We start from the raw sequence: 23642 nt of genomic DNA on the forward strand, positions 1-23642 counted from the left end.
AAACAGTTTGTTTTTTTCCGTCCTTACCTTTTAGGTCATTCCTTTAGGGGCTTGTGTCTCTTACAGACTCTTGTAATATTTATTAAACACTCTAACTTTGCTTTTTTTTTAATAGATCAGCTCAAGAGCATGTCGTAGGTTGAGAACGATAACAAACTCATGTTTAGTAAAATATATCATTTATTGTTTTTACACACAAGCTCTAAAATTTGAATGAAACACTGCAGTTTGACTTTGTAAAAAACAAAAAAACAAAAAACAAAACGAATCTACAGTCGTTCCTTGATTTACTGTTTTAAACCCTTTAACGTGTTGTTTATGGGAAAGTGGCAGTAGCGTCATGACATTTCTTTCTAAAAAAAAAAAAAAATTTCATAGGTACAAACTGATTGTAAACATTTCAGAAGAACTAAAAGAGAAAAATAAAATCCTGCTGAGTCGGTCGTCGTCAGTCGTCATCGTCTGTGGTTGTTGTTCCTTCTGTCCTCGATGTGGAACCCGACGTTTAATCTGCAGAGACGAACGTGAAACTGTAAAAAAAAAACAACAAAACGAAACCCGGCGTTCTGCTTTTCCTCCTGTTTTTTAATTTTTCACCACAAATCCTCACCGTCTTGGAAAAGCGGCGATTTGCAGCGGATCTCTTTCATCTTCTGGTCGAACAGGGCTTTCATCTCCCTCTGCAGGGTGCCCTCCCCCCCGGGGGGCGGGCGGCGGCGGGGGGGCTCCAGCTCCAGGCTGTCGCTGCTGCTGCTGGACGAGCCGTCGGACAGGCAGAGGCCGTTGGGGACGAGACTCACCTGGTCGCCGTAGCGACTCACCTGGTCGCCATAGCGACTCGCCCGGTCGCCGTAGCTGCCATAACCCTGGGCGCGCTGCGCCGCCCCCTGCAGGGCGGGCCGGCGGCTCGCCACAGGCGTCTGAAAAGAGGTAGTCTGCTTTCGGGGGCAGCTGCTGGACCGGGCCTTGGTCCGTACGGACGTGGCCGGCCGGGGGGTGGCGGAGGCCTCGAGGGTCCGTCTGACCCTGGCGGGGGAGGGCGGGGGGATGAGCGGCGGCGCTCTGGCTTCAGGTTGTGGCACAGGCTGAGGCTGAGGGGGGGCGTCGGTCTGACCCTCGGCGGTGACGTTCCCGCCGGGCGCCGGGGGGGCGTCTTCGGACCGTTGCCCCGACTCGGACGCCTGGACGGTTTGCTGCTCGGCGCAGTCGTTCTCTGGCAAGTCGTTCTCTGGTACGTCGTTCTCTGGCAAGTCGTTCTCCAGCTCCTCCTGGATGATGGGGTTGTGGCCGTCCAGCGCCGGGGCGTCGGGACACGGAGGCTGGGGGGGCGTCTCCAGGTCTAGGCTCTCCGCCCTCAGGCAGGACGCCGCGGCGGACTGGTGGGACTCGGTGGAGGACATCCGGCTGAAGACGCCCCTCCGGGTCTCCGGCGGCTCGTGGATCTTGACGCGGTGGGCCCTCTTCACCGGCTCGCTCAGCGTGCCCCTGAGGACGGACGCCGCCTTGGCCGCCGGCCCCGGGAGCAGGAAGGACAGCTCGCCGTTCCGGCTGTCCTGGGAGACGGTGTCCAGGTCTCTGCGGAAGTAGAGGGCGCGTCCGTCTTCGGAGGACTGGACGGACGAGTCGAGGGACGGCTGCCGCTGCGGAGCCTTCATGTGCTTCTGGGCGGCTTTCTGGAAGTGCTTCCTCGCCGCCTGGACGGCGTGAACCGGCTTCATCTGTGTCACAAACCTCCGTCACTCGACGATCTCAACCTCCGTCACTAGACGATCTCAACCTCCGTCACTAGATGATCTCAACCTCCGTCACTAGACGATCTCACACCTCCGTCACTAGACGATCTCAACCACCGTCACTAGACGACCTCACACCACCGTCACTAGACGATCTCAACCTCCATCACTAGACGATCTCAACCTCCGTCACTAGACGATCTCAACCTCCGTCACTAGACGACCTCACACCACCATCACTAGATGACCTCACACCACCGTCACTAGACGATCTCAACCTCCGTCACTAGACGATCTCACACCTCCGTCACTAGACGATCTCAACCACCGTCACTAGACGATCTCATACCTCCGTCACTAGACGATCTCAACCACCGTCACTAGACGATCTCATACCTCCGTCACTAGACGATCTCAACCACCGTCACTAGACGATCTCAACCACCGTCACTAGACGATCTCAACCACCGTCACTAGACGATCTCAACCACCGTCACTAGACGATCTCATACCTCCGTCACTAGACGATCTCAACCACCGTCACTAGACGATCTCAACCACCGTCACTAGACGATCTCATACCTCCGTCACTAGACGATCTCAACCACCGTCACTAGACGATCTCAACCTCCGTCACTAGACGATCTCGCACCTCCGTCACTAGACGATCTCACACCTCCGTCACTAGACGATCTCAACCTCCGTCACTAGACGATCTCAACCTCCGTCACTAGACGACCTCACACCACCGTCACTAGACGACCTCACACCTCCGTCACTAGACGACCTCACACCACCGTCACTAGACGATCTCAACCGCCATCACTAGACGATCTCAACCTCCGTCACTAGACGATCTCAACCTCCGTCACTAGACGACCTCACACCACCGTCACTAGATGACCTCACACCACCGTCACTAGACGATCTCAACCTCCGTCACTAGACGACCTCACACCACCGTCACTAGACGACCTCACACCACCGTCACTAGACGACCTCACACCTCCGTCACTAGACGATCTCTGGATGCCCTACCTTTCCCGTTGCGTCATGAATGGCGACGTGAACAAAGATGGACGACTCGGCCATCCCCTCCAGGTAAACGTGTCGGTAGCCTTCAGAACCAACGATGGAGAAGTTCAGCTTTTATTTACGTCCCGACATAATAACCAGAACAAGTAGAAGCTATTTACTAAATGCTGAACTTTCTCTTTCACATTAAATTAGATTTAAATACCAGTCTGTCGCTACGTTTGACCTTTTTAAACCCACGGCTGTAAAACTGAGTTCTTTTACATTTGGCTCCAAAACCAAATATTTTATTCTGATAATATTAGGTACAATTTATTAGCTATTTGCTATTCTCGAAAATGATAAAGAACAAGGCATGCTGGGAAATATACACCTTTAACCAGTATTGTCTTTCTTCCTTGCGTCTCATGACATTGATTCCTATTGTGAGTCGTACAAACACCTTAAATTAAACTTTCCTCATCTGTACTTTATTTCTGGATCATGATTTGTGTTAAAAAACCGAAAGTACTTTGTGTGCTGCACGTGTCTGCCTCCGTGCCCTAATAAATCTCACAATAATAATAATAAATCTCACAATAATAATAATAAATCAAACATATTTTGAGGTGAAATAAGAGAAAAAATATAGTTCTAATTTTCACTCTCTTGGGCTTAATAGTTCCTTTTCTTTTAACTAAGGTTATTTTCCTAGTTGTGTTTTTGTGGAGGAAAATAAACTTCTAAAATTTTCGCAAAAATAATTCGGGAAACTCATTTGTCACATTTCAAACAGTAAATTGGAACAGAAAAAGAAAAGTCTCTCTACTGCAGTGCAGCCATGTCCGACCCTCGGCGGTTACCTGGCATCATGCTGATGAACGCGATCGTCCTCTGCCCGATGAAATCCCTCCCGATGGGGTCGTGGTCCCACACCTGGAACCGCACCAGGGCGATCTGCGGCATCTGGATGCTGAAGACGAGGGTCTCCTCCCACATCGGGTTGAAACCTGCGAGGAGGAGGAGGAGCTTCGGTGACGCGACGGCACAGGAAGGTCAACCGTGACGCGTTGATCAGCGTTTCCGCCGCCGTACCGTTATCGTCCACCACTCTGGTCTGCTGCTTGGAGCAGTCGGCCGGCAGGCCGATGATCTCAACCTCCACGAAGGGATCAATTATCTGGGAACAAAGACGTTTAAGGTTCGTCCTCATGACCAGAAAAACCATCTGTCTTCTCCTCGGCCTTCTACAAAAACGATTCCGTCCACACGTCACAAGGACATGTAGTACACATGTCAGGCCTTTAGGGGCGCTGTGACTCACCAAACACACCAGAAATGCAGAAGAAGACAGAGCATATAGAAATTTAGAACTGGATTCCTGCTCATAAACTTGTATATAACTCTAGTTCTATACAAGTGTCAGTAGCTTCTAGTTCTATAGGTCTATGGCCCTGCTAGCGTCAGTAGCTCCTAGTGCTATAGGTCTATGGCCCCGCTCCTCCTGCTGCTCGCGTCAGTAGCTTCTAGTTCTATAGGTCTATGGCTCTGCTCCTCCTGCTGCTAGCATCAGTAGTTTCTAGTTCTATAGGTCTATGGCTCTGCTCCTCCTGCTGCTCGCGTCAGTAGCTTCTAGTTCTATAGGTCTATGGCTCTGCTCCTCCTGCTGCTAGCGTCAGTAGTTTCTAGTTCTATAGGTCTATGGCCCCGCTCCTCCTGCTTCTGCTAGTGTCAGTAGCTTCTAGTTCTATAGGTCTATGGCCCTGCTAGCATCAGTAGCTCCTAGTGCTATAGGTCTATGGCCCTGCTCTTCCTACTGCTAGCGTCAGTAGCTTCTAGTTCTATAGGTCTATGGCCCCGCTCCTCCTGCTGCTAGCATCAGTAGCTTCTAGTTCTATAGGTCTATGGCCCTGCTCCTCCTGCTGCTCTAGTGTCAGTAGCTTCTAGTTCTATAGGTCTATGGCCCTGCTCCTCCTGCTGCTAGCGTCAGAAGCTTCTAGTTCTATAGGTCTATGGCCCTGCTCCTCCTGCTGCTAGCGTCATTAGCTTCTAGTTCTATAGGTCTAGAGTTTACGTTTGTTATCTGAGGCGCATCAATGATGTCGTGGTTTTCACCTCTCCTCGGTCTCCGAACATGGAGTCTCTGGGTTTGGGAAGTTGTTGTCCGCTGATGATCTTCAGGACCAGCTGAGTCTTTTTGTGTCCTGGTACGGGATCGTCCAGCATGGGGTTGAAGGCAGCTGGAGGAAATACAGACGCAGTGATCACATCCTGCACCGTCTCCACATCTGGAACATCCTCCACCACAGCGTCGGATTAACAGGTTTATATTCTGCTAAAATCCACTTCCTAAAGGTTCTCCAGCAGTACTGACCGTCTCCACATCTGGAACGACCTCCTAAAGGTTCTCCAGCAGTACTGACCGTCTCCACATCTGGAACCACCTCCTAAAGGTTCTCCAGCAGTACTGACCGTCTCCACATCTGGAACAACCTCCTAAAGGTTCTCCAGCAGTACTGACCGTCTCCACATCTGGAACGACCTCCTAAAGGTTCTCCAGCAGTACTGACCGTCTCCACATCTGGAACCACCTCCTAAAGGTTTTCCAGCAGTACTGACCATCTCCACATCTGGAACCACCTCCTAAAGGTTCTCCAGCAGTACTGACCGTCTCCACATCTGGAACCACCTCCTAAAGGTTCTCCAGCAGTACTGACCGTCTCCACATCTGGAACAACTTCCTAAAGGTTCTCCAGCAGTACTGACCGTCTCCACATCTGGAACCACTTCCTAAAGGTTCTCCAGCAGTACTGACCGTCTCCACATCTGGAACAACTTCCTAAAGGTTCTCCAGCAGTACTGACCATCTCCACATCTGGAACCACCTCCTAAAGGTTCTCCAGCAGTACTGACCGTCTCCACATCTGGAACCACCTCCTAAAGGTTCTCCAGCAGTACTGACCGTCTCCACATCTGGAACCACCTCCTAAAGGTTCTCCAGCAGTACTGACCATCTCCACATCTGGAACCACCTCCTAAAGGTTCTCCAGCAGTACTGACCGTCTCCACATCTGGAACCACCTCCTAAAGGTTCTCCAGCAGTACTGACCGTCTCCACATCTGGAACAACTTCCTAAAGGTTCTCCAGCAGTACTGACCGTCTCCACATCTGGACCGACACCCCAGAAGTGAAGAAAGTGTGTCCTCTCTCTCTCTCTCTCTTTTAAAACGTGTGTTGCTCCAAGCAGCCAATCAGAAATCAAACCCTATATAGTGTCATCGGGGGTTCAGCCAATCACAATCAAGGTAGGCTCCTCCCCCCCCTTTGACTCCTCCCACAATCAGCCAGCTCTGCTCTGGCACATGGCGCCACGAGAGGAAGTGCTTCCTCCATCTTCCCATAGATGGGCGTGTGTGTGGGCGGAGCCAGTCCAGCTCACACAGACACAGCAGATTGTGAATGTAGCTCCTAGGATCTGAGATTCTAATGGAGGAGAATCAAGGAGGAGCAGGAAACTTTGAATAGAAGGTTTCTGGAGCGACCAGACCAGGAGGAGGAGGAGGTGAAGATGGAGGAGGAGGAGCTGAAGAAGGAGGAGGAGGAGGAGCTGAAGAAGGAGGAGGAGGTGAAGATGGAGGAGGAGGAGGTCAAGATGGAGGAGGAGGAGGAGGTGAAGAAGCAGGAGGAGGTGAAGAAGGAGGACGAGGTGAAGATGGAGGAGGAGGAGGTGAAGAAGGATGAGGAGGAGGTGAAGGAGGAGAGGAGGAGGTTAAGATGGAGGAGGAGGAGGTGAAGAAGGAGGAGGAGGAGGAGCTGAAGAAGGAGGAGGAGGTGAAGATGGAGGAGGAGGAGGTCAAGATAGAGGAGGAGGAGGAGGTGAAGAAGCAGGAGGAGGTGAAGAAGGAGGACGAGGTGAAGATGGAGGAGGAGGAGGTGAAGATGGAGGAGGAGGAGGTGAAGAAGGATGAGGAGGAGGTGAAGGAGGAGAGGAGGAGGTTAAGATGGAGGAGGAGGAGGTGAAGAAGGAGGAGGAGGAGGAGCTGAAGAAGGAGGAGGAGGTGAAGATGGAGGAGGAGGAGGTCAAGATGGAGGAGGAGGAGGAGGTGAAGAAGCAGGAGGAGGTGAAGAAGGAGGAGAGGAGGAGGTTAAGATGGAGGAGGAGGAGGTGAAGATGGAGGAGGAGGAGGAGGTGAAGAAGGAGGAGGAGGAGGAGGTGACGGAGGAGGAGGAGGAGGTGAAGATGGAAGGGGAGGAGGAGGTGAAGAAGGAGGAGGTGAAGATGGAAGGGGAGGAGGAGGTGAAGAAGGAGGGAGAGGAGGTGAAGAAGGAGGAGGAGGAGGAGGAGGAGGAGGAGGAGGAGGTGAAGATGGAAGGGGAGGAGGAGGTGAAGAAGGAGGAGGTGAAGATGGAGGATGAGGAGGAGGTGAAGAAGGAGGGAGAGGAGGTGAAGATGGAGGAGGAGGAGGAGGTGAAGAAGGAGGAGGAGGAGGAGGTGACGGAGGAGGAGGAGGAGGTGAAGATGGAAGGGGAGGAGGAGGTGAAGAAGGAGGAGGTGAAGATGGAAGGGGAGGAGGAGGTGAAGAAGGAGGGAGAGGAGGTGAAGAAGGAGGAGGAGGAGGAGGTGACGGAGGAGGAGGAGGAGGAGGAGGTGAAGATGGAAGGGGAGGAGGAGGTGAAGAAGGAGGAGGTGAAGATGGAAGGGGAGGAGGAGGTGAAGAAGGAGGGAGAGGAGGTGAAGAAGGAGGAGGAGGAGGAGGAGGAGGAGGAGGAGGAGGTGAAGATGGAAGGGGAGGAGGAGGTGAAGAAGGAGGAGGTGAAGATGGAGGATGAGGAGGAGGTGAAGAAGGAGGGAGAGGAGGTGAAGATGGAGGAGGAGGAGGAGGTGAAGAAGGAGGAGGAGGAGGAGGTGACGGAGGAGGAGGAGGAGGTGAAGATGGAAGGGGAGGAGGAGGTGAAGAAGGAGGAGGTGAAGATGGAAGGGGAGGAGGAGGTGAAGAAGGAGGGAGAGGAGGTGAAGAAGGAGGAGGAGGAGGAGGTGACGGAGGAGGAGGAGGAGGAGGAGGTGAAGATGGAAGGGGAGGAGGAGGTGAAGAAGGAGGAGGTGAAGATGGAAGGGGAGGAGGAGGTGAAGAAGGAGGGAGAGGAGGTGAAGAAGGAGGAGGAGGAGGAGGAGGAGGAGGAGGAGGAGGTGAAGATGGAAGGGGAGGAGGAGGTGAAGAAGGAGGAGGTGAAGATGGAGGATGAGGAGGAGGTGAAGAAGGAGGGAGAGGAGGTGAAGATGGAGGAGGAGGAGGAGGTGAAGAAGGAGGAGGAGGAGGAGGTGACGGAGGAGGAGGAGGAGGTGAAGATGGAAGGGGAGGAGGAGGTGAAGAAGGAGGAGGTGAAGATGGAAGGGGAGGAGGAGGTGAAGAAGGAGGGAGAGGAGGTGAAGAAGGAGGAGGAGGAGGAGGTGACGGAGGAGGAGGAGGAGGAGGAGGTGAAGATGGAAGGGGAGGAGGAGGTGAAGAAGGAGGAGGTGAAGATGGAAGGGGAGGAGGAGGTGAAGAAGGAGGGAGAGGAGGTGAAGAAGGAGGAGGAGGAGGAGGAGGAGGAGGAGGAGGAGGAGGAGGAGGTGCAGAAGGAGGAGAGGAGGAACACCTACATTTACACATGCACTTGGGCTTGAGAATATATCCACAGTTGCCGTTGCTGGAGAACTTGGCTCGGTTCAGTTCCAGCATCCGACCCTCAGTCTGGTAGTTCATGGCCACTGGGGGAGTTTGAGGAGAAATGAATGAGAAGCTGCGACCGTCACAGGCGGGGGGGGGGGGGGTGGGGGGGGGGGGGGGTGGGGGGGGGGGGGGGGTCTCCATACCCATGTGACACCCTGCGTTCCAGTAGGGCTGCGGGTTGAAGTTGCTGGAGTCGACCCGGTAGTTGGACGGGTAGACCCGGATCAGCTGGCGCTGGTTGAAGCGGACCAGCTCGCCGGGCTTCAGCAGGAGGATCTGGTTCATCACCGTCTCGTTCAGGGACGACACCTGCCAGCTGTTGGTGAACGCTGGCACACACACACACACACACACACACACACACACACACACACAACACACACACACACACACACACACAGGTGAGGATCCGTCCGCGCGGCGCCCCGCCGGCGGAGGCCTTACCTTGGGTCTCTATCTCGTGCACGCGCACCGACTTGGTGTACTTCACCAGGTCGGACAGCGCCCGGGACAGACGCATCGTCTTCCTCTTCCTGTAGGGGGGGACAGTGAGACAGGGGGACAGTGACACAGGGGGACAGTGAGACAGGGGGACAGGGGGCAGTGAGACAGAGAGACAGGGAGACAGGGGACAGTGAGGCAGGGAGACAAAGAGACAGGGGGACAGTGAGACAGGGGGACAGCGAGACAGGGGACAGGGAGATAGGGGACAGGGAGACATGGGGACAGTGAGACAGGGGGACAGTGAGACAGGGAGACAGGGAGACAGTGAGACAGGGGGACAGTGAGGCAGGGAGACAGAGAGACAGGGAGACAGTGAGACAGGGGGACAGCGAGACAGGGGACAGTGAGGCAGGGAGACAGTGCGACAGTGAGACAGGGGGACAGTGAGGCAGGGAGACATGGGGACAGGGGGACAGTGAGACAGGGGGACAGCGAGACAGGGAGACAGTGAGACAGGGGGACAGCGAGACAGGGGACAGTGAGGCAGGGAGACAGAGAGACAGGGAGACAGGGGGACAGTGAGACAGGGGGACAGTGAGACAGTGAGACAGGGGGCAGTGAGACAGTGAGACAGAGAGACAGGGGGCAGTGAGACAGGGGGGCAGTGAGACAGTGAGACAGTGAGACAGGGGGACAGTGAGACAGGGGACAGTGAGACAGGGGACAGTGAGGCAGGGAGACAGAGAGAGAGTGAGACAGGGGGACAGTGAGACAGGGGGACAGTGAGACAGTGAGACAGGGGGCAGTGAGACAGTGAGACAGAGAGACAGGGGGGCAGTGAGACAGGGGGGCAGTGAGACAGTGAGACAGGGGGACAGTGAGACAGAGAGACAGTGAGACAGGGGGACAGTGAGACAGAGAGACAGTGAGACAGGGGGACAGTGGGACAGTGAGACAGTGAGACGAGTCGGGGCTCACTTGGGGTGGTAAACGATCTGGGTCCGGTCCCGACTGCCGCTGAGGTCCGACTCGCCGTCACACTGGTTCTTCACTCGAACTCTCTTTTTCCTCTGGAGGAGAAGAAACACGTCAGAGAAGAAACACGTCGGAGAAGAAACACGTCAGAGAGGAAACACGTCAGAGAGGAAACACGTCAGAGAAGAAACACGTCAGAGAAGAAACACGTCAGAGAGGAAACACGTCAGAGAAGAAACACGTCAGAGAGGAAACACGTCAGAGAAGAAACACGTCAGAGAAGAAACACGTCAGAGAGGAAACACGTCAGAGAAGAAACACGTCAGAGAAGAAACACGTCAGAGAAGAAACACGTCAGAGAGGAAACACGTCAGAGAGGAAACACGTCAGAGAAGAAACACGTCAGAGAAGAAACACGTCAGAGAGGAAACACGTCAGAGAAGAAACACGTCGGAGAAGAAACACGTCAGAGAGGAAACACGTCAGAGAAGAAACACGTCAGAGAAGAAACACGTCAGAGAAGAAACACGTCAGAGAGGAAACACGTCAGAGAGGAAACACGTCAGAGAAGAAACACGTCGGAGAAGAAACACGTCAGAGAGGAAACACGTCAGAGAGGAAACACGTCAGAGAGGAAACACGTCAGAGAGGAAACACGTCAGAGAAGAAACACGTCAGAGAAGAAACACGTCGGAGAAGAAACACGTCGGAGAAGAAACACGTCGGAGAAGAAACACGTCGGAGAAGAAACACGTCAGAGAAGAAACACGTCGGAGAGGAAACACGTCGGAGAGGAAACACGTCGGAGAGGAAACACGTCGGAGAAGAAACACGTCTGAGAAGAAACACGTCAGAGAAGAAACACGTCAGAGAGGAAACACGTCAGAGAAGAAACACGTCAGAGAAGAAACACGTCAGAGAAGAAACACGTCAGAGAAGAAACACGTCAGAGAAGAAACACGTCAGAGAAGAAACACGTCAGAGAAGAAACACGTCAGAGAGGAAACACGTCAGAGAAGAAACACGTCAGAGAAGAAACACGTCAGAGAAGAAACACGTCTGAGAAGAAACACGTCGGAGAAGAAACACGTCGGAGAAGAAACACGTCGGAGAAGAAACACGTCAGAGGAGGTTGTATAATGTGATCAGAAGGAAAAGGTGTCGGATTGAGGAAGTGAAGGATCGACGGACTTTTCTCTTGAAGCTCCGGATGATCGATCTTCCAAACCGTCTCTTCTTCTTCAGTTGATTCGTGGACGAGACGCTGCTTCCGTCCTGCAACCGTCAAGATGGAGACGATCATTCTGTCCATCCATCCATCCCTCCGTCCATCCCTCCTTCCCTCCCTCCATCCATCCAGCCAACCATCCATCCCTCCTTCCCTCCATCCATCCATCCCTCCCTCCCTCCCACCCTCCCTCCATCCATCCATCCAACCCTCCCTCCCTCCCTCCATCCATCTGTCCATCCAACCATCCCTCCCTCCCTCCCTCCCTACATACATCCCTCCCGCCCTCCCTCCCGCCATTCTGTCCATCCAACCATCCCTCCCTCCCTCCCTCCCTCCATTCCTAACCTGACAGTTATCACCACCATCCTCCTCGTCGTCCTCCTCGTCCTCCTCCTCCACCTCGTCCCCGGTGTCTTCATCCGACACGTCCCCCTCGTCCACGTCAGAATCCAGGTTAGCAGGAAGTTTCTTCCCCTGAAACCCCAGAATCCCTCGTTCATCCTCCCGCCTGCAGAGTTTTGATTTTACGACCTGCGGCCTGAGAAGCACCTTGACCAGCACCTTCCCCTTCAGGCCCTCGGGGGACGGCAGCTTCTTGCAGTCGTGGGCGTTGACGTTGGACAGGTCCAGCTTGTCCTGCAGCACCTCCTTCAGGTAGGCGGCCATCTTTTTCTGCTGGGGCACGGTGCAGTGGTTCTCTATGGACAGGATGACCGGGTACCTGTGGAGGGGGGGGGGGGGTTCAGGCCCGGTGGTTCTGGGGCCCACGGCGGTTGGGCGACACTCACTGTGACTTGGTGAAGGCGTATTTGTTGATGGTCTCCACCACGTCCCTGAACAGGATCTTGGACGTCAGGGTGTAGCCGTGGTGGATGATGGGCTCGCCGTCCGGTCCGTCCCAGCAGTCCACTGACGGCGCAGGACAAACACCACAGTTCACCGTGAGACAGTACAACTACAAACATGGCCGCCCGGCCACGGACACCTGGGCCGCAGCCAATCAGAACTAAGTGCCAATATATACGGAATATACACGCTGGAGGAAGTGGGCGGGGCCTAATAGGAGGGGATTCTCAGGTACTTTATGAGTGTGAGGTGAGAGAGGCGAGGGTGAGGTGAGGGTGAGGTGAGTTGAGGGTGAGGGTGAGGTGAGGATGAGTTGAGAGTGAGTTAAGGGTGAGGTGAGTTGAGGGTGAGGGTGAGGGTGAGGTGAGGGTGAGTTGAGGGTGAGGGTGAGGGTGAGTTGAGGATGAGGGTGAGGTGAGGGTGAGGGTGAGGTGAGGTGAGGGTGAGTTGAGGGCGAGGATGAGGGTGAGGTGAGGGTGAATTGAAGGTGAGTTGAGGATGAGGGTGAGTTGAGGGTGAGGGTCAGGTGAGAATGAGGTTGAGGGTGAGTTGAGGGTGAGTCGAGGGTGAGGGTGAATCGAGGGTGAGGGTGAGTTGAGGGTGAGTTGAGAGTGAGTTAAGGGTGAGGTGAGTTGAGGGTGAGGGTGAGGGTGAGGGTGAGGGTGAGGGTGAGTTGAGGATGAGGGTGAGGTGAGGGTGAGGGTGAGGTGAGGTGAGGGTTAGGTGAGGGTGAGTTGAGGGTGAGGTGAGGGTGAATTGAAGATGAGTTGAGGGTGAGGGTCAGGTGAGAATGAGGTTGAGGGTGAGTTGAGGGTGAGTTGAGGGTGAGGGTGAATCGAGGGTGAGGGTGAGTTGAGGGTGAGTTGAGAGTGAGTTAAGGGTGAGGTGAGTTGAGGGTGAGGGTGAGGGTGAGGTGAGGGTGAGTTGAGGGTGAGGGTGAGTTGAGGATGAGGGTGAGGTGAGGGTGAGGGTGAGGTGAGGTGAGGGTTAGGTGAGGGTGAGTTGAGGGTGAGGTGAGGGTGAATTGAAGATGAGTTGAGGATGAGGGTGAGTTGAGGGTGAGGGTCAGGTGAGAATGAGGTTGAGGGTGAGTTGAGGGTGAGTTGAGGGTGAGGGTGAATCGAGGGTGAGGGTGAGTTGAGGGTGAGTTGAGAGTGAGTTAAGGGTGAGGTGAGTTGAGGGTGAGTTGAGGGTGAGGTGAGGGTGAGGTGAGGGTGAGTTGAGGGTGAGGGTGAGTTGAGGATGAGGGTGAGGTGAGGGTGAGGTGAGGTGAGGGTGAGGTGAGGTGAGGGTGAGTTGAGGATGAGGGTGAGTTGAGGGTGAGGTGAGGGTGAGGGTGAGGTGAGGTGAGGGTGAATTGAGGGTGAGGGTGAGGTGAGTTGAGGGTGAGGCCAGCTGCGGGCGGCTGCAGACCCTCACCCTCCACGCAGCGGCAGCCGGCCTGCAGCACGTAGGCGTACATGTCCACGCGGGACTGGGACAGCAGCTGGTCTCCGCTCAGGTAGGTGTTGTGGGACGTGGAGACGAAGTAGCTGGACAGCGGCTGGCTCATGTCCTGGTTCACCTGCTGGTGCTCCGGGTTGAACACGTCTCCGGCGGGACTCCGCATGTAGTTGGTGAAACCTGCGGGGACGAACGGTTGCAAACCATGTCACTGGGACGCAACTTACCGGGGGGACGTCCCGCCGGGTGTCTCCATACCGTCGATACCCAGAACCGTCCTCTGCAGGTTCAGGGGACACGGCTCGAACTGGACGATGATGTCCACCAGATACTCTCTGGTCAGGCCTCGCATCTGCTCCAGGAGACGGAGACAGACAGAGACAGAGACAGATAGAGACAAACAGAGATACATAGAGACAGATAGAGACAAACAGAGTCAGACAGAGACAAACAGAGAAAGACAGAGACAGGGACAGGGACAGACAGAGACAGACATAGACAAACGGAGACAGGGACAGACACAGACAGACATAGACAGACAGAGACAAATAGAGACAGACAGAGACAAACAGAGACAGACACAAGACAGGGACAGAGACAGAGACAGGGACATACAGAGACAGGGACAGACAGAGACAGAGACAAATAGAAACAGACAGAGAAAAACAGAGACAGACAGACAGAGAGAGACAAATAGAGACAGACAGAGACAGGGACAGACAGAGACAGAGACAAATAGAAACAGACAGAGAAAAACAGAGACAGACAGACAGACAGAGAGAGACAAATAGAGACAGACAGAGACAGGAGACGGATCAGCTGGAAGTTTCACACTGATTCTACTTGACAAAGTCCCGTCTTCACTTCAAAGCAAAGTTTTTAAAACTACAAACATCCTTTGATTTTAAGAGTAAAAAAAAGTCCTGAAAGAAAAGATTCAGCTTCTTTGCTTAGATAAAAGTAAGAAAGTCCAGTGTCCAAAATATACTCGAGTATTGATGCAAGTATTGTTTTTATAATGTGTGTTCATCACCATGGAAACAACTGATTAAATATTCAAATTCTATTGAAATTAATTAATTTTCTTAATTAATAAAAAACCCATTATATTTTAAAATAGAAACAGGAAGTCGTAGTGTTCCACCAATATTAATGTTATTTGTTCAATTCTTCACTTTCTGCAGCTTCAGTGTTTCTTCACTGGGACTGAATCGTCCTGAACGACGTGAAAAAAGACAAACGAGCCACTTGAAGAGTGTAAAGAGGAGGAAGGTCAGAGGTTCGTCTTCAAAAAAGAAAACTTGAAAAGGTCCACGCTGCAACTTCCTCTAACTCTTTTTATATGTTCCTTTAAAAAAAAAAAAAGTGGCTTAATTTGCCACTGCAGCAGCAGAGACGGCGGTGTAAGTTAGTCTTCCGGACCATGCGGGGGCGCTGTTTCTTGATTTTGTAATGAAACCACAGACGTGTGCAGAGAACAAAACGCTGTAAAGGTGAAGAAACTGCAGAGAACAGGACGTCCTGGTGGACTGATGATCATCGGACGCTATCAGGGTGAGTCTCGACCATTAAACTACTGACATGGAGGATAAAACTAGAATTCTGACCGTGACTCGTACCACCGCCGGCCGCCATGTTTGTTTACAAGGGGTGGAAGGGGGGGGAGGGAGGAGGAAAGCTGCGCAGGCGGAGTAACGGGCTCTGTAGCCTCCGGTAGCATAGCATCTATGAACTGCGCCGCCTGTGACGTGCCTACAGCGCCGCCATCTTGGATAGGTCTCCCGCTAGAGCAAAACATAAAGTTTCCAGGATAGAAAATCCACAAAAACGATCGCATCTCGGGGGGGGTGGGGGGGGGGTGGGGTATAATGTGGTATTGTTTGTGTTACTACATGGACTAGCGAGCATGCTACGAATGTTTTGTCGATTTTCTAACCTGGAGTCTATTTGCTTCGCACAAGCGGGAGACCTCCCCAAGATGGCGGCGCTTTAGGCACGTCGCATCAACAGGCGCTGATAGGCTGTGCAGTATCTAGTATTTATATCTATGAACCCGTGACGTGTCCACAGCGCCGCCATCTTGGTGAGGTCACCTGCTCGTGCTAAACACATAGACTCCAGGCGAGAAAGTCCACAAGAACTTCCGTTAAGTCGCTCTCGAGTCCACGTAGCAACACAAGTAACACCTCATTTTAAAGCTGAGGAAAAGCTCTATCCAGTGGAAACCTAATAGAAAAACTATTGTGAGGGGGGGAGTATAATGTGGTATTGCTTGTGTTACTACATGGACTAGCGAGCATGCTACGAATGTTTTTGTCGATTTTCTAACCTGGAGTCTATTTGCTTCGCACAAGCGGGAGACCTCCCCAAGATGGCGGCGCTTTAGGCACGTCGCATCAACAGGCGCCGATAGGCTGCGCAGTATCTAGTATTTATATTTATGAACCTGTGACGGGTCCACAGCGCCGCCATCTTGGGGAGGTCACCTGCTCGTGCTAAACGTATATACTCCAGGCTAGAAAGTCCACAAGAACTTTCGTTAAGTCGCTCTCGAGTCCAGAAGTAACACCTCATTTTAAAGCTGAGCAGCACTAAGCGATATTTCCTCCCCCTGAAAAGAAAGTTGGACCGGCGCCCCACCTTCTGCTCCGTCTCCAGGAAGCGCGCCAGGTCGTGCAGGTCCATGACCTCCTTCTGATTGCTGTAGGAGATGAGGATCAGGTAGAGATCTCTGCGGGTGGAAATCATCTTGTAGAAGGAGCAGAACTCCTCAAAGCCCAGGGAGCCCTGGTTCTCGTCCGTGTCTGCTTCCTGCAGATAAACGCCAAACCAGTGCGTGAGCCACAGATAACGGCGGCAGCTCGAGATAACCGGCCTACCGGAGGCAACAAGGGAAAAAAACAAACATTGTTTGTTTGTTGGGGTGGTGGGGGGGGGGGGGGTTACTGGGCTGAAGCAATCTTGCAGTGCGACTGAAGCCATCTGTCGGAGCCATATGGCCGTCCGGTGGAACTCTCCTCCGCCGCGCTGCCAAAAATACTGCAGGAACATATTCCTCCTCTCCTGCTGCAGCTTTTCTAAACTCACTGCCTCTGATGGAAGGAAAGATCAGACGAAAGAGGTCTGAAGGGGAAATGGAAATATGAAGGATTTTCCATTCTACTAAACTTGCAAATCTTCATATTTCCCAAAATTTTTTTAATGACGTTGTTGTTGAAATATAACTGGAATCCACTGGTGTTGTATTTTATTTAACGTCCTTTCTTGGAGGTACTTTATATTTTCTTGCTGAATGTCCATTTTTTCCATTTTCAAATCAGTTTTATTTGTTGGAGCTGCAGCCGATCCCGGCCGACACGCACTTTAAAAAAAAAAAATGTCCACCAAATCAAATTGAACCGGAGCCCCAAACAAGTGACCAACCTTTAAAATGAAGATTCTAAAGTTTTACATATTCAGTTGTAAAAGTTTCAATTAGAGTTTAGGATGGTGAACATCTCATTACATTTCTAGCAGTTTCTGTAGCTGGTTTTCATGGTTTCATCCTTCCTTTCTATTTTTCTGACAATTTTGAGGGAATAGATTAAAAATACTTTATGTGTCCCAAAAGGAAATTCATTTAAATATTCTACTTCACACATAATAAATATAAAGAACATTTGATATAAAGTAAGACAGGATAAAGTTTAAATAGGTAATTGTGAATATTAATATGGACATAATCAGTACATTAATTAATCTTCCTCTTCTGCATTAAACAACAGTTTGCTTCTGTGAATGTCTCACTACCGCCACCTGCTGCTTCTGTCACTCAATGTTAGTTCCCACCGCTGTAACCATAGATATAGAACACTAGATGCCTCACGTCACCGCCTGTGACGTGCCTACAGCGCCGCCATCTTGGAGAGGTCTCCCGCTCGTGCTGAACATAAAGATCCACGGCGAGAAAATCCACGAAAGCGACACAAATCATGTCTCATTTTAAAGCTGAGGGAAAAACTCGATCCTGTGGAAGACTTTTTTCCCTCCCAATAATTTTTTTCCATGAGGTTGCCACGGTTACCTCAGCTTTAAAATAAGGTATTATTTGTGTTGCTATGTGGTCGGGGAAGTGAAGTGACGCCGGTTGAGGAAGTGAAGTGACGCCGGTTGAGGAAGTGAAGTGACGCCGGTTGAGGAAGTGAAGTGACACCGGTTGAGGAAGTGACGCCAGTTGAGGAAGTGACGCCGTTCGGGGAAGTGATGTGACGCCGGTTGAGGAAGTGACGCCGGTTGAGGAAGTGACGCCGTTCGGGGAAGTGATGTGACGCCGGTTGAGGAAGTGAAGTGACGCCAGTTGAGGAAGTGACGCCGTTCGGGGAAGTGATGTGACGCCGGTTGAGGAAGTGACGCCGGTTGAGGAAGTGACGCAGTTCGGGGAAGTGATGTGACGCCGGTTGAGGAAGTGACGCCGGTTGAGGAAGTGACGCCGTTCGGGGAAGTGATGTGACGCCGTTCGGGGAAGTGAAGTGACGCCGGTTGAGGAAGTGATGTGACGCCGGTTGAGGAAGTGAAGTGACGCCGTTCGGGGAAGTGATGTGACGCCGGTTGAGGAAGTGAAGTGACGCCGTTCGGGGAAGTGATGTGACGCCGGTTGAGGAAGTGACGCCGGTTGAGGAAGTGAAGTGACGCCGGTTGAGGAAGTGACGCCGTTCGGGGAGGTGATGTGACGCCGGTTGAGGAAGTGACGCCGTTCGGGGAAGTGATGTGACGCCGGTTGAGGAAGTGAAGTGACGCCGTTCGGGGAAGTGATGTGACGCCGGTTGAGGAAGTGACGCCGGTTGAGGAAGTGACGCCGGTTGAGGAAGTGAAGTGACGCCGGTTGAGGAAGTGACGCCGTTCGGGGAAGTGAAGTGACGCCGGTTGAGGAAGTGAAGTGACGCCGTTCGGGGAAGTGAAGTGACGCCGGTTGAGGAAGTGACGCCGGTTGAGGAAGTGAAGTGACGCCGTTCGGGGAAGTGAAGTGACGCCGGTTGAGGAAGTGATACCGTTCGGGGAAGTGAAGTGACGCCGGTTGAGGAAGTGACGCCGTTCGGGGAAGTGATGTGACGCCGGTTGAGGAAGTGATGCCGGTTGAGGAAGTGATGCCGTTCGGGGAAGTGAAGTGACGCCGGTTGAGGAAGTGATGCCGTTCGGGGAAGTGAAGTGACGCCGGTTGAGGAAGTGATGCCGTTTGGGGAAGTGAAGTGACGCCGGTTGAGGAAGTGATGCCGGTTGAGGAAGTGATGCCGTTCGGAGAAGTGAAGTGACGCCGGTTGAGGAAGTGACGGCGGTTGAGGAAGTGACGCCGGTTGAGGAAGTGACGCCGTTCGGGGAAGTGATGTGACGCCGGTTGAGGAAGTGACGCCGGTTGAGGAAGTGACGCCGGTTGAGGAAGTGACGCCGGTTGAGGAAGTGATGCCGTTCGGGGAAGTGATGTGACGCCGGTTGAGGAAGTGACGCCGGTTGAGGAAGTGAAGTGACGCCGTTCGGGGAAGTGATGTGACGCCGGTTGAGGAAGTGAAGTGACGCCGTTCGGGGAAGTGATGCCGTTCGGGGAAGTGAAGTGACGCCGGTTGAGGAAGTGATGCCGTTCGGGGAAGTGAAGTGATGCCGTTTGGGGAAGTGAAGTGACGCCGGTTGAGGAAGTGATGCCGGTTGAGGAAGTGACGCCGGTTGAGGAAGTGACGCCGGTTGAGGAAGTGACGCCGGTTGAGGAAGTGATGCCGTTCGGGGAAGTGATGTGACGCCGGTTGAGGAAGTGACGCCGGTTGAGGAAGTGAAGTGACGCCGTTCGGGGAAGTGATGTGACGCCGGTTGAGGAAGTGAAGTGACGCCGTTCGGGGAAGTGATGCCGTTCGGGGAAGTGAAGTGACGCCGGTTGAGGAAGTGATGCCGTTCGGGGAAGTGAAGTGATGCCGTTTGGGGAAGTGAAGTGACGCCGGTTGAGGAAGTGATGCCGGTTGAGGAAGTGATGCCGTTCGGAGAAGTGAAGTGACGCCGGTTGAGGAAGTGACGGCGGTTGAGGAAGTGACGCCGGTTGAGGAAGTGACGCCGTTCAGGGAAGTGAAGTGACGCCGGTTGAGGAAGTGACGCCGGTTGAGGAAGTGACGCCAGTTGAGGAAGTGACGCCGGTCGGGGAAGTGAAGTGACGCCGGTCGGGGAAGTGAAGTGACGCCGGTCGGGGAAGGGAAGTGACGCCGGTCGGGGAAGGGAAGTGACGCCGGTTGGGGAAGTGAAGTGACGCCGGTCGGGGAAGGGAAGTGACGCCGGTTGGGGAAGTGAAGTGACGCCGGTCAGGGAAGGGAAGTGACGCCGGTTGGGGAAGTGAAGTGACGCCGGTTGGGGAAGTGACGCCGGTTGAGGAAGTGACGCCGGTCGGGGAAGTGAAGTGACGCCGGTCGGGGAAGTGAAGTGACGCCGGTCGGGGAAGGGAAGTGACGCCGGTCGGGGAAGGGAAGTGACGCCGGTTGGGGAAGTGAAGTGACGCCGGTCAGGGAAGGGAAGTGACGCCGGTTGGGGAAGTGAAGTGACGCCGGTTGGGGAAGTGAAGTGACGCCGGTCGGGGAAGGGAAGTGACGCCGGTTGAGGAAGTGAAGTGACGCCGGTCGGGGAAGGGAAGTGACGCCGGTCGGGGAAGGGAAGTGACGCCGGTCGGGGAAGGGAAGTGACGCCGGTTGAGGAAGTGAAGTGACGCCGGTCGGGGAAGGGAAGTGACGCCGGTCGGGGAAGGGAAGTGACGCCGGTCGGGGAAGGGAAGTGACGCCGGTCGGGGAAGGGAAGTGACGCCGGTTGAGGAAGTGAAGTGACGCCATTCGGGGAAGTGAAGTGACGTTGGTCAAGGACGACCGCAGGTTCTGTCCTCAGGACGTCTCACCTGAAACATCTCTCTGACCTTCTGCTTGGGTAAGTTGACGTTGAGTTTGTGCAGCAGCTGGTGAACTTCTCCGATACTCAGGGTTCCGTCTCCGTTCTTGTCGGCCTCGGAGAAGGTCTGCTGTAACCACGTGGGACACGTCAAGGCTCACGCTCATCGTTCGAGACGACCACGTCTACTCAACTCAAGCTGACGACACTGCGGGGAGCCGAGTGTCCTCCAGAGACACCGAACAAAGGATATTGGTCTCGGGTGCGCTGCCTCCGGGCCAAACTGTCCTCGTCGCTGATGCCGGCCATCAGGTACTTCAGGCCGGTGATCCAGGTCCGCGCCTCCTCGCCGTTGGTGGTCACCAGGTCCAGAGACTTGACTCGCTCGCCGTAGTAAATGCTGAAGCAGCAGTTTGGGTCGAAGCGGTTGTCGGCGTAGCGCCGGAAGATCTCGGAGCGTTTCCCCTCGCAGACCTCGTGGATGGAGTCGATGGTGACTGGGGGCAGGATTTAAAAGAATAAGAGCCGTCAGCAGTTTTAAACCAGGTTTAACTTCTCCGGGATCGTTTGCAGGCTGGATTGTGGATCGAAGTGTCGGGGTTTTAAAATGTAATGTCATTTTTGAAGTGACACCTGAACGTATTTACAATTATAGAATGAAAAAAAAGTAAGAAAAAAATTTTGCTTTCAACTTAGATGCACCCCTGGGACCAAAACTGACCCCAGGGGTTGTTATTCTTCAACATCTTTAAAGTGAAAAGTTGTAATATCTTCATATTCCAGGTATTGCTAAAAAAAACAACGTGTTTGTGACATGAGGCCATTTGCATTTTTATTAAATTTTTCATTAATTTTAAGAAATTGCAGTTTTTGTATCACGACCCCACTCTTCCACAAGTGGGGGTCAGAAATGACCCCAAGCAGTTCCTATGGAATCTTTTATGAAACTTTAATTCTTAGCCACTCTGACAGTCCCACTTACACATGTGATGTCATCAGTCTCACCGCCCTGGAGGTCATTTCTACCCAGCAACGTCCATGTAAGTATTATATCCATTTATGATCTGAATTTATATATGTGGGACTGTCAGAGTTGCTAAGAATGAAGTTTCATAGAAGATTCCGTAGGAACTGCTTGTGGAACAGTGGGGTCGTGATACAGAAACTGCAGTTTCTTAAAATTAATGAAAAAAATAAATACAAATGCAAATGGCCTCATGTCACAAACATGTTTTATGAGGAATAGCTAGAATATGAAAATATTACAACTCTTTGTTTCAAAGATTTTGAAGAATAACAACCCAGTATGTTGCAAAAACGCATTGATTTGAATTGGGGTCATTTTTGACCCCACTTGTGGACGAGAGTAGGAACTGGGAGGTTGTGCATCCAAGGGTTAAATGAAGTGCAGATTGTTAATTTGTCTATAAAACTACATTTGGGTTGGAGTTCTGAGGCAGTGTTGAGCTTTAGGATCAATGAATCACGTGTGGATAAATTCCCTGCTCTCCTTTCACCATCACTTCCTGTTGCCGTCAGAATTAAGCTTGAAGGTGTCTTGATGTGCAGCAGCTCGTTCTGGAGGCCACAACTAGACACTACAACACTGAGATGGATGGAAAAGGTGAAATATATTTCCTTGACACTTCTGTGAAAGAAGAATTACATCTTTGTAAAAACAAACCAACTCCCAACATGGTAGTTGAATGTGTTTCGTGTGCTACTGGACGGTTGGCCTCACTCTTGGCCTTGTCGTGCTTCCTGGACGGACGCCACCGGATGCAGGACTTGTGCTCGTCCAGGTAGAAGAATCGCACCAGGCCTTTCTTCTTCCCCTTCAGTTTGCTCATCTGGGTGCCGTCCTGCATGCTGCACATGCAGCGCTCCACTGCAGGGGACACACAGCGACAACATGCAAACTCCAAAACATTGTGTCCGTCGGCACGACCGCAGGACTTCCACACTCGTTGGGAGGAAACGTGTGGCGGCGAGCAGCAGGGAAGCCTTACGGGTTTCTACCATCGAGCACTTGTTTATGAGATTATAGGGCTGCGTCACTGCGATTAAAAAAAAATATATATATATGCCGACGATATGAAGCGACTCGTTCGCCGATTTCACACCAACTTTCCTCCCGTTAAACTCAAATGTGGCACAAAGTGGAACTTCGGTGGGAAAAACAAACAGCGGCCGCCTTCCCGCTCGGCCGTCGGATCATTTTCAGGTCACTTGCTTTCGTGTGCAGGAGAACCTTTTGTAATCTGAAGCTCAGGCCGGTGTGACGGCACCACGGAGGCTAATCCCCGAGGATTGTCTGCCGTCCATATGCCCGAGATCTGCTGCAGGACGTAAAACCACAGTGCAGGCGCCGCCACGCAACAACCTGTTGGTTCAGCTGGCGTTTGACGGCGAGACGAACCCTTCTAGATGTATGGGTGTAGATATATCCTACCTATCTGCCCCCATCTCCATTTGGGCTGCGCCACCACGCTGCCGCCGATCCAGAAGAACTCCTCGGCCAGCCTGGAGACGGACGCCTTCTGCCAGAGCTTCGGGGACGTCATGATGGACGTCCCGGCCGAGTTGGGGCCGCCGGAGGCCCGCCTCTCCTGCCGGGGGCCGGGGGCTCTGGCCAGTGCCGGCGAGAACCTCCCCGCCGGCTGGAAGGTGGCGCCGGTCTTCGGGGAGAGGGAGGCCAGCGGCGGGGTGCCGCTCAGGCCCGGGGACGCCGGAGACGCCGGGGACGCTGGGGACACGTTCATCCCTGGACTGGTCATTGGGCCCCGGCTCCTCCCGTCCCATCCAGCGGGCGCCGGTCCACTCCGTCCTCGTCCGTCCACGGCCTGTCAGGGTCAAACCTTCCCACCGCCAAGCGTCCGTCCTCCCCGTCTTCCGTCCAGCGGCCCGGCGGACATCGTGGGGAGTGTCCACCTGGAGCGTGCGTCTCTCTAAATCTTCCTCAAGCCGTAATCCCGCAGCGAAGCTGCAGCCTCGCTCTCATGGAGGGATTTTCACCGGCCAATAAGCCGCTGGCCGAGCAGCGTGTCAGGGAGGTAATAAACGTACCTGCAGGAGGTAATAAACGTGTAATAAAGTCAAACACGGGACTCACTGTCCCGCCATCGCATGGTGGCTGTGTTGTTGTTCACAGAAATGGAATTTAAAGTGGGACTTTTGTTGTCTGTTCATCTTGAACTCTTCTGTGTTCAACAGCGTGGAATGGTTTCCCCCTACAGGCCGCCACAGGAACTACATGTATTTACTGTATTTACTGTACGGGAGGATTCATGCTCACACACACATCAAGGCAACAATTTACAAATACTGTAAGTAAGAAGAATTTCTGGTGCTTTTTCTTT

General features: G+C 53.1%; 2 protein-coding genes across 2 annotated transcripts in view; one reads left to right on the top strand and one right to left on the bottom strand.

Moving 5' to 3' along the window:
- Positions 1–23642, top strand: part of dennd6a (DENN/MADD domain containing 6A) — a 342604-nt gene that overhangs the window by 298729 nt on the left and 20233 nt on the right. The window lies entirely within an intron of this gene.
- Positions 506–23060, bottom strand: plch2b (phospholipase C, eta 2b; the record flags this gene model as incomplete). Its single annotated transcript, XM_080495328.1, has 22 exons — positions 506–510; positions 611–692; positions 801–1718; positions 2772–2851; positions 3611–3757; positions 3843–3927; positions 4863–4987; positions 8390–8497; positions 8603–8788; positions 8904–8992; positions 9882–9973; positions 11070–11153; positions 11455–11583; positions 11659–11830; positions 11898–12018; positions 13375–13578; positions 13657–13750; positions 16039–16209; positions 20294–20413; positions 20521–20780; positions 22025–22171; positions 22736–23060. The coding sequence occupies 22 exons, from the start codon at positions 23058–23060 to the stop codon at positions 506–508; spliced, it is 3744 nt and encodes a 1247-aa protein (XP_080351454.1).

Source organism: Blennius ocellaris (assembly GCF_963422515.1).
Source record: "Blennius ocellaris genome assembly, chromosome: 4".
Taxonomy (NCBI): Eukaryota; Metazoa; Chordata; class Actinopteri; order Blenniiformes; family Blenniidae; genus Blennius; species Blennius ocellaris.